General features: G+C 41.2%; 1 protein-coding gene across 1 annotated transcript in view; it reads left to right on the top strand.

Moving 5' to 3' along the window:
* The first annotated feature begins 356 nt into the window (after positions 1–356).
* Positions 357–10,726, top strand: part of syt8 (synaptotagmin VIII) — a 16,317-nt gene continuing 5,947 nt past the window's right edge. The window contains exons 1-6 of the mRNA XM_034079429.2: positions 357–465; positions 1,615–1,793; positions 2,469–2,564; positions 3,140–3,307; positions 7,331–7,498; positions 8,663–8,780. Coding sequence (XP_033935320.2) covers positions 357–465; positions 1,615–1,793; positions 2,469–2,564; positions 3,140–3,307; positions 7,331–7,498; positions 8,663–8,780 — 838 coding nt within the window. The remainder of the gene's footprint in view (positions 466–1,614; positions 1,794–2,468; positions 2,565–3,139; positions 3,308–7,330; positions 7,499–8,662; positions 8,781–10,726) is intronic.

The raw sequence follows: 10,726 nt of genomic DNA, 5'->3' as shown, positions 1-10,726 counted from the left end.
ACCAGAAAGTGAAATGTAGGTCCATCAATATCTCAGAGCTAAATGAATAAACAGGAAAACATGTGGAACATTTCTTCAAAATATGTTCAAATTATACATAAAATGTCCGAATTTATGTGAAAATTATTTGAAAATATTATGAAGACATAAAAACACTGTCTAAAATGTTTTGTATATATTTATATCTTCGAAAAATGTGTATACAATATAGATAATTATGTAAAAATGTGGGGTACTAGTACTTTTCCTTAGTATCTCCTCTTCCTCTTGCTTCAGAGTCCCGTCTGATTTTCCTCTTCCTCCCACAGCTCCTCCTCCTCCTCCTCCTCCTCCTCCTCCTCCTCCTCCTCCTCATCATGCCTGTGGTTCATCCCATTGCTAATCAGACGGTAGCTCCCCCCCTCACCAACTCCACCCTCAACCCGGTCGTCGTCGCCATCAACGACATCCTCAACAAAATCCCCCGTGAGTAAACAGCTTGAAAAACAACGTTTAAGGTTCTCCTATCGCGCAAAATGCACTTTCCGATGTCTTCTCTACTTCACTATGTGTCCCGGTGTGTCCCCGGTGTGTCCCTCCGGTGTGTGTCCCGGTGTGTCCCCGGTGTGTCCCCGGTGTGTCCCTCCGGTGTGTCCCCCGGTGTGTCCCCGGTGTCCCCCCCGGTGTGTCCCCCGGTGTGTCCCCGGTGTGTCCCCGGTGTGTCCCGGTATGTCCCCGGTGTGTCCCTGTGTGTGTCCCGTGTGTGTCCCGTGTGTCCCCAGTGTGTCCCAGTGTGTCCCAGTGTGTCCCCGGTGTGTCCCCCCCCGGTGTCCCCCCGGTGTGTGTCCCGGTATGTCCCCGGTGTGTCCCCGGTGTGGTCCTGGTGTGTCCCGTGTGTGTCCCGTGTGTCCCAGTGTGTCCCCGGTGTGTCCCCGGTGTGTCCCGGTGTGTCAGGAGACTCTCAAAGTGTCAGGAAACAAACCCCTCTCTCTTCTCCTCCGTACCCTCATCTCTAAAAACGGGGGACTACGGAGCTGATCCAGATTTGCTGCGTCATGACGACATTACTAAAATGTGGGCGGGCTTTAAACCCACGGGCCAATCAGAAACGTTGCTGTCAGAAACAATGAGACGTGTTCAGGAAGTGATATGGTCTGTGTTTACATTAGCATGCTAACACTCAGAGCTAACCTGTGCTGGAGAGAGAGTGTGAAGAAGCAGGATGTAGAAAGGAACTCAGCTTGTGGTAAACCTGAGAGAGAAAGAGTTTGAGCTCCATCCTGTTTCAGAGAAGATCCTTGATGTGATTTGGAACATGATTTAGCGGAGTTCCTGCATGAGCTACTGACCCAGAGTCAGCTCTTTAGGAACAGCTGGGAGAGAGGGGGTGAGGCTCGGGAGATCTGTTTGGTATTTTGAGCAAAACACTTCATAGACATGTTTTTAATATATATATCTATATATTTGAGACCTGTAATATATGCCTAATGTATAATAGGAGATCTTTAAAGCAGAAAATCACATCTGATAATCCAGCAAAACCAGTCTGAAAACACTCCAGTACAAGTAACAGTCTGAGGTAAATGTAATATATTGTAATACTTGTATATAAGTACTATGTCCTCCGCCCTGCAGTGCCTCTCTGGGCGATATACCTGATCGCTGTGGTCGGCACGCTGCTCGTTCTGCTCTGCATCCTCTGCATCTGCGTCAAGTGCTGCTGCAAGAAGAAGAAGAAGAAGCAGCAGCAGCAGCAGAAGAAGAACGAGAAGATCAACATGAGCGACGTCAACGGAAAAACCACCAGCGCTCTGGTGAGGGACAGCGCCCCCTGCAGGGGCATCTGAACTCTGCGATAATACGCACAGCGAAGTAGGCAGGTCCATAGTTTGGCTTTATCAACGGGATTATGGCGCCTTGATTTGAATGACTCAAGTCGTCACATGACCAGAAATAAGGTCTGATCATTTCTGCCACTCAAGTTACAAATCTATAAGAAAACAAACTTAATTATCTCTTATATATAAGTCGTAAAATTACAAAAAAAACTCACACATTTCCAAGAAGAATATTGAATATTTTCTCAGATAGAAATGTCATTAATTTAAGGAGAATATAAAGTCATACACTTCTGAAAGATATCGTACATTTACAAGAACAACGTGTAAATATTCCCTATATTATTATTGCATGTATATTATAATAATAATTAATAATAATAATTCCTTACATTTATTATAGCGCTTTTTCAATGACTCAAAGCGCTTTACATATACACACATTACACATATATCATACATGCAATGGTCAGAAACTGTGGACAATACCCACAGGTTAAATATAAATATAGGTTATAAGGTCATGAATCTACAAGAAGAAATTCAACTCTAAATTTCCCCCAAAAAATCTCACAAATGTACGAATAAGAAAAATGAAATCAGTGCCCAACATGTTTAATCAGGCTCTCTGCTGTGTGTCCCGTGTGTCAGGTTCAGCCCGATGTCGCAGATGTGGATTACGGGTCGACCAAAAAGCAGAGAGGGAAGCTGCTCTACTCTCTGGACTACAACGCTGCTCAGTCTGAGGTCATTACGTCACCTTTTGAACTCTCACAGCTCTCCCCTCACGGTGTCAGGACCATAGAGCGGTGCAGGGATGACGTATTCACCCTGCAGGAAGCTGCTGGTTCCCTCGACAAAAAAGCAACGGGATTTCTCCAGGATTTTGAATATTGTAAAAAAATAAGGTCTGTGGGAAACAAACCTGTTTGATTAATGCTTTGTTCAGCCGGATCATCTCCACATGTCTACTTTTATAATGTTCGAATCATAGATCTAATCTCCAGAAGCTAAATGCTAACGTGATGCTATAAAGGAGCTACAGGCGAGTCCAGCAGCACGACTTCAACGTCACGCCGACTTCAGATCCAGATTCAAACACACAGATTCTAGATGGAACGAGTTGAAGTGTTTGTCTGAACACACAACCACAGACCTTATTTCAGATAATTTCCAAACCCTACGGAGAGATCCCATTGGCTCTGAGACGAGGGAACAGGAAGTGGTGACATGCTGACTCACTTCCTGGTTTTAGGACTCGTCACTGCACCACTCTATAGACTCTGTATATAAAGTCAGTTCCTGTCTCTTTGTCCTTACAGCTCAATGTGGGGATCAAACAGGCGGACAGTCTGATGGCCATGGACCTGGGGGGCAGCTCGGACCCGTACGTTAAGGTGTACCTCTGCCCCGAGAAATCCAAAATCTTCGAGACCAAAGTGTTCAAGAGCACGCTAACCCCCGTCTTCAACGACCACTTCAGTTTCCAGGTAAACACAGCTGCAGGGCTTCAGGTAGAACAAGGGTTATCTATAATGACCCAAAAGCATGAGGTGCAGGGTTACTAACAGTAACCCAAACACATCAGAACCAGCGTTACTAACAGTAACCCAAACACCTTAGGACCAGTGTTACTAACAGTAACCCAAACACATCAGAACCAGCATTACTAACAGTAACCCAAACACATCTGAACCAGGGTTACTAACAGTAACCCAAACACATCAGAACCAGCGTTACTAACAGTAACCCAAACACATCTGACCCAGGGTTACTAACAGTAACCCAAAGACATCATAACCAGTGTTACTAACAGTAACCCAAACACATCAGAACCAGGGTTACTAACAGTAACCCAAACACATCAGAACCAGCGTTACTAACAGTAACCCAAACACATCAGACCCAGGGTTACTAACAGTAACCCAAACACATGAGAACCAGGGTTACTAACAGTAACCCAAACACATTAGCCCCAGGGTTACTAACAGTAACCCAAACACATCAGAACCAGCGTTACTAACAGTAAAACAAACACATCAGAACCAGGGTTACTAACAATAACCCAAACACATCAGAACCAGGGTTACTAACAGTAACCCAAACACATCAGAACCAGTGTTACTAACAGTAACCCAAACACATCAGAACCAGCGTTACTAACAGTAACCCAAACACATCAGAACCAGCGTTACTAACAGTAACACAAACACATCAGACCCAGCGTTACTAACAGTAACCCAAACACATCAGAACCAGCGTTACTAACAGTAACCCAAACACATCACACCCAGGGTTACTAACAGTAACCCAAACACATCAGACCAGGGTTACTAACAGTAACCCAAACACATCAGCACCAGCGTTACTAACAGTAACCCAAACACATCAGAACCAGGGTTACTAACAATAACCCAAACACATCAGGACCAGCGTTACTAACAGTAACCCAAACACATCAGCACCAGCGTTACTAACAGTAACCCAAACACATCAGAACCAGGGTTACTAACAATAACCCAAACACATCAGGACCAGCGTTACTAACAGTAACCCAAACACACAACCCAGGGTTACTAACAGTAACCCAAACACATTATTTTCTCAAGGTCCAGGGATGGGGAAGGTGTTTGACTGTGTGTATGTGTATGTGTGTGAGTATGTAGGTGTGTATATGTATGTGTGCATATATGTATATCAGTGTATGTATGTGTATATGTATATATGTCAATCAACAGGTAAAGCCGATTAATAATACTAATAATATCAATAATAATAATGCATACAAATGATAATTATTGCAGATTATAGATCAGGCATTACATTCATCAGCTAAATGCAATGTAATAATAATAATAATAATAATAATAATAATAATAATAAATAATAATTCCTTACATTTATTATAGCGCTTTTTCCAGTGCTCAAAGCGCTTTACAGATACACATTACACATATTTTGTATTTACACATGCAATGGTCACTGTTGTAATGTATTTGCAGTCCACGCTGACAGAGAAGAGACTGTCAGTGTGGCTGCACCCAGCATTGAATCAAAACGCACTGAAGCTGTTTGTTAATACGCTTGTGAGGCGTTTTGCTGAACAAGATGGTAATCGCCGCATTCAGCTGTAATAGACAACTTGATGCTCTGCTCACGGATGAGCATAACAACTGTTAAGATGATGACCTTACGTGTGTAAATATATTTTCTTCTTTGAGGGGGTCTGCCCCCAAAAAACAGTTTTAAGTCCTGAGAAAGTCAAATAAGACGGTGTGTAAAACTACACTGCCCAGCCAAACAAAAGTAACCACTTTGATTGAACTAGGCCAGCAGGTAAGGACTCTCCACTGGATAATAACTGAAGTATAAAAGAATGCATGACTGGAGTGATGGAGACCAGGTTGAAGGCAAACACAAAGAGAAAACAACAGGTCAGGGGGGTGTACTACGAAGCAGGATTTTCGCTTAGCGGCTAAATTCAGGGGAAACTCCGGCTTTCCGGTCCTACGAAGCTGGTTCTCTTTTTAGCAGGCTAGATCTCCATGGTAACTTATGCTAAGCGGCTAACCTGGTCCCGACCAGGTTAGCCGGCTAAGAGCTCAAGAGCTCAACTCAGTGAAAGCACCGCCTGCTGACCAATCAGAGCTCAGTGTGCGGAGTTTAAAGCGATCAAGTCATATTACAGGAGAAAGAAATACAGAAAAGCTGCCGTCGCAGGAAAGACGGCCGGCAAAAATCACCGACTGTGTGAACGTGAACATGAATAGAATATCACCTCCATCTTCAGAGCAATCTGACTATTATAATATTAGCGTTAAGAAAGCACTTAAATATCTGCCTCACATAAGTAACCGGATCAGAGTACATTAAGTACAGTCCGCGGCATATCACTTCATAATGTATCATATATCTCCTGATCTGAGTCAGCTGAGCCGTATCTGGCCGTGCAGCACTCACAGCGTCACAGACTGGATGCAGAAGTATTATTTTAAGCAACACATTAAGTTGACGAAACACCCGAGACAAATGTAATTGAAGTCAGATCGTGTTTTAGACGGGGCAGTGATATCATGAACCTGTTAATGTACGCATTCAAACACGTGTTCTGCTCCAGCTGTGTTCACCTTGCAGCTGCAGCTCTGAGGCTTTGATCCTGATCAAGTGTTTAAGTCATGGATGTTTAAAGTTTAACTTCTTCATTTTTGACTAGTATTAAAGTTCACTTTTCATTCAGGAAGTATGACGCTGCGCTGTCAGTGCGCTTCTCCATGTCTGTGATTGGTCGAATGCTCCAGATACCACCCCTTTCATGTGAACGCGTACCTAACTAGATAGGACACGGCTGGCTTGAGCGATCCACTTGATAACCAGCGTCGTAGTACAGTTTAGCGAGAGCGCGTATGTTTTGGATTAGGCCAACCGGCTAACTCGAACATATCAGGTGAGGTTGAACCAGGTTCGTAGTATAGGCCCCTGATCAAGCAAATCCCCTCTCAGATTCCACAGCAACCAGAAGAACATAAACACTGGCTGGTGATTTGATTAATCAGCTTTGTGATGGAATAAAAAATGCACAGTGCATTTCCTTAGCTGTGGGCGAGTCCACTGACACCACTGACAATGCTCAGTTGCTGGTGTTTGTGAGTTGTTATGATGAGGCAAAGGGGGAGTTTGCTGAAGATGTGTTGGGCCTGACGAACCTCAGTGGACACACAAGGGGCAAGACATTTATAAAGCACTAATGGGAATGCTGAACGAAAGAAGGTGCAGCTGCCTTTATTCATAACTGCAGCTCTTACTCTGCGACTCTGAGGGATCAAGCACAGACACAACAACAATGAAAACTGCTGCATACAGATTATTTTTGTTTTTGCAACCTCGTGTTCAGAATCTTGTTGCAATTGTTTAAAAGTTTGAATGACCGTAATAAACGGACCTTTGTCTTATTGAAACTTTTATTTTGGACCTTTAAGATTTGTATTTGAGTACCCCTGGGTTAGATTATAAATAAATAATTTAGGGACAAGGGGGTGAGATTAAATAAATTGTACTCACTCCTTTTCGAACACTAGATGTGGCACTGTTTATGTTGCTTATGCTGTTGTTGTTGTTGTTGTTGTTGTAAATGTCATTTTTTGTTTTGATTTCTCTTACATGACTATGCACTGCAACAGTTGTTTTGTTTTTGTAATTATTTATTTTACTTGTTCGAAATAAATATATCAATCAATCAATCAAAACATGGGTTACTAACAATAACCCAAATACAGGAAAACTAGGGTTACTAATAATAACCTAAACGCATCAGAACCATGGTTGTTAATTATACTATATTTTATACCTACTAATTTGCTAAATTAGGTCTAATTTCTAACTGGAAGACACCATCTCAGTTTTCTTATATGTTTAGGTGTATGAAACAATACCCGATATGTAAAAGAAAGCTACCTAAAGTCATATGTAACCTGATGGATAACCCCCCACCTTCCCGACTGTTATTGTCTCCCCAGTTATCTAAGGCGTCTCTGCTGAAGTCGACGGTGGTGATGCAGGTTTTTGACTTCAACAGATTTTCCAAACACAACATGATCGGAGAGCTGCGTCTCCAGCTGAGCAGCGTCGACTGGAACCACGTCATCGAGGAGTGGCAGGATCTCGGAGAGGCCGCCGAGTTCGAGGTCTTCACATTTATTTTACATTTATTTTATCTTCTAATTCATTGCTTAATTATTTTTATAGATTTTCGTCTCTGGAAACATTTCTTGACTTCGCCGAGTTCGAGTTCTTAATATTTATTCTACGTTCAGCAGATATAACACATTTAAATTCGACATGTTGTCATCATTATTTTATTTTTTATTGATTAGGTTTTAAGTGTATTACCTATTTTTTTTATTTATGTTGTATTTTATTTTAATAATATATATTTAGTTTTTTAAACGTTTAAAATGTAAAATGTTTTTAATTTTCAAGTTTTTTCAAAGTTCTCACTTTTTTTTAAATGTTCTAGTTCATACATTTCTATCTTTTATATTTTTACATTTAATATTTATAATTTTTTTATTATTCTTCTCAATCATTTTTACATTTATTTATTTTTAAATATTTTATTGATTATGTAGGCTATATATATTTTATTATCCTAAAATGAAGTAACAGATACAAAACTCGATGTCCCTCTCTGGAAAGTACAGGTATTTGGGTTCAACATTTAAGAAGTAGAAAGTACAGGTATTTGAGTTCAACATGTGAGAAGTAGAAAGTACAGGTATTTGAGTTCAACATGTAAGAAGTAGAAAGTACAGGTATTTGAGTTCAACATGTAAGAAGTAGAAAGTACAGGTATTTGTGTTCAACATGTAAGAAGTAGAAAGTACAGGTATTTGTGTTCAACATGTGAGAAGTAGAAAGTACAGGTATTTGAGTTCAACATGAGAGAAGTAGAAAGTACAGGTATTTGAGTTCAACATGTGAGAAGAAGAAAGTACAGGTATTTGAGTTCAACATGAGAGAAGTAGAAAGTACAGGTATTTGAGTTCAACATGTGAGAAGAAGAAAGTACAGGTATTTGAGTTCAACATGTAAGAAGTAGAAAGTACAGGTATTTGGGTTCAACATGTGAGAAGTAGAAAGTACAGGTATTTGGGTTCAACATGTAAGAAGTAGAAATTACAGGTATTTGTAAGAAGTCAAAGTAAAAAGTCGTCAGAAAAATAAGTAGTGGAGTAAAGTACTGATACCAGAACAATTTATTTAAGTACAGTTACGAAATATTTGTACTCCAATACTTCCCAGCTCTGGTTATTATTAGATGTTTTCTGATGGTGTTTATCTCCCTGCAGGAGGAAGAACTGGGGGAGATCTGCTTCTCTCTGCGTTACGTTCCCTCCGCGGCCAAACTGACCATCGTGATCCTGGAGGCCAAAAACCTGAAGAGCATGGACATTGGGGGGAGCTCAGGTCAGACGGGACACCAATCATCCTCTGATCGGGGATCAATTACCAATCAATATTTTAATAATAGAGGAAATAATCAGTTTTTAATTTTCTTAATCACTGGTGCCATTATGGGTAAAAAATAATGAAATTACAGATCTGGGGAGACGATAATAATCCCAGATTAAATTGTTCAAGAAGATTTGACATAACAACGTATTAATGACATTGTAGGAACACATATTTTAAAGAGTTGGAGGTTTGTAATAATCTGAGGTAGAAAATCTGAAAACTTGTATAATGCTAAGAATAAACTGGTACATTTTCACAAATGTACTTAAAAAACCAACTTCAAATTGGTGAATTAATCCAGAATCACGATATAGACGAGAGTAACACCTACGTGACTTCCGGGAGCAAATTAAAGCCCCGCCCACTTTTGGGGGAAAACACAGCTGTGATTTGCGGTCGATACAAATTCTGAAGTTTTTGCCAATCCGATCAGAAATGTAAGAAAACCGTGGATTTTTGGATCTTCAAAGAGCCCGATGACGACATTGGAAATCGACGATCGGGCTCGATATATGGTTAAATTAAAATCAGTAGGCGAGGCCGTAATTTCGCTGGCTGTTACCGTATATCGAGCCTGATCGTCGATTTCCAATAATTGTATGTAATTGTTTGCCTGTCTGGCGATTGTAATCGGGCTCTTTGAAGATCCAAAAATCCACGTTTTTTTTGCATTTCTTTTCGGATTGGCGAAAGCTTCAGAATTTGTTCAAACGACAGCTTTGTTTTCCCCCAAAAGTGGGCAGAATCGTAATTTTCGCCCCGAAGTGATGCATGTGTTACTCTCATCGATTATCCAACATCTAGACCAGGGGTCGGCAACCTTTTTGATATGAAGTGCCATTTAAAAAGAAATTGTTATCAGCGTGCCAACGATCGAGAATTATCAACGGGGGGGGGGGGCGGCCCAGCTCCAAGCTAGAGCTTGTACTGGCATATGATTTGATTGGCTGGCGCTGGCTACTCCGGCGTCTCCGGCGTCAGAAGTTGACGGCCCGTCCACATTACAGCTTCGACAGCTTCAAAAACGGTTTCCAACGCGTCTGCCCATTCACTTTGATTGGGGTGACGTCACGTTGCCTCACTTTTCGCCGACCTGAATTGTGGGTAGCATAGCGGTCCGTCTCCGGCGAGTAGCCAGCGCCAGCCAATCAAATCATATGCCAGTACAAGCTCTGGCCAATCAAACCGCTGCTTGTGTGTCAGGGGCGGGAGATTCATGTGATTGGTTGTTGGTCGAGCTTCAGACGCGCCCAGCTCCAAGCTTTTTTGGAAGCTGTAGTGTGGACGGGCCGTAACGGGGAGACGCGCTCTGGCGACGGTCTCGTTCAGAATCCGAAAATACAATTTAAATATTTTTGCCAGGGGTTGCCTTGCCGACCCCTGATCTAGACTTTAAGGATAAATTATCATGAATTGTGACGAATCAGAAAAAAACAACATGGTGATTTGACTCATTGATGTATTATTATTTTTACCTGAAATGGCACAATATGAAGTCAGATTTTATGAAATCACCGTTTCCTTTCTCCTGGGTGCTGTCCAGATGCAATCAACACAATTCAACATTAATTTCCTCCTGATTATTAAATACAAGTGAATGGGTGTGAAAATAATCAATAAAACCACTTCCTGTTTCAAAGTAAAAGCACAAAAATGTCTCTAATAAGATTCATATATTTAAAGTCACAGGAAGTCATAAGTTGAGTCGAAATGGTCGAAATATTTAAAGGAATGGAAATGACGTCATTTTAGGCGTGAATATGTTTAATTATTTCACCCCAAAAAATGATTGGAGAAAAAAGTTTGTAATAGTGAAGAGAATCTATATATTCATGGAAACAAAAACGTATTTTGAGAATTTTAATTTTAATTTCTAGGAACAATAGCCACTTTCACAC

The sequence above is a fragment of the Pseudochaenichthys georgianus genome, unplaced genomic scaffold (genome assembly GCF_902827115.2).
Source record: "Pseudochaenichthys georgianus unplaced genomic scaffold, fPseGeo1.2 scaffold_615_arrow_ctg1, whole genome shotgun sequence".
Taxonomy (NCBI): domain Eukaryota; kingdom Metazoa; phylum Chordata; class Actinopteri; order Perciformes; family Channichthyidae; genus Pseudochaenichthys; species Pseudochaenichthys georgianus.
Note: the sequence above shows the minus strand (reverse complement) of the source record. Positions and strands in the feature narration are given on the sequence as shown.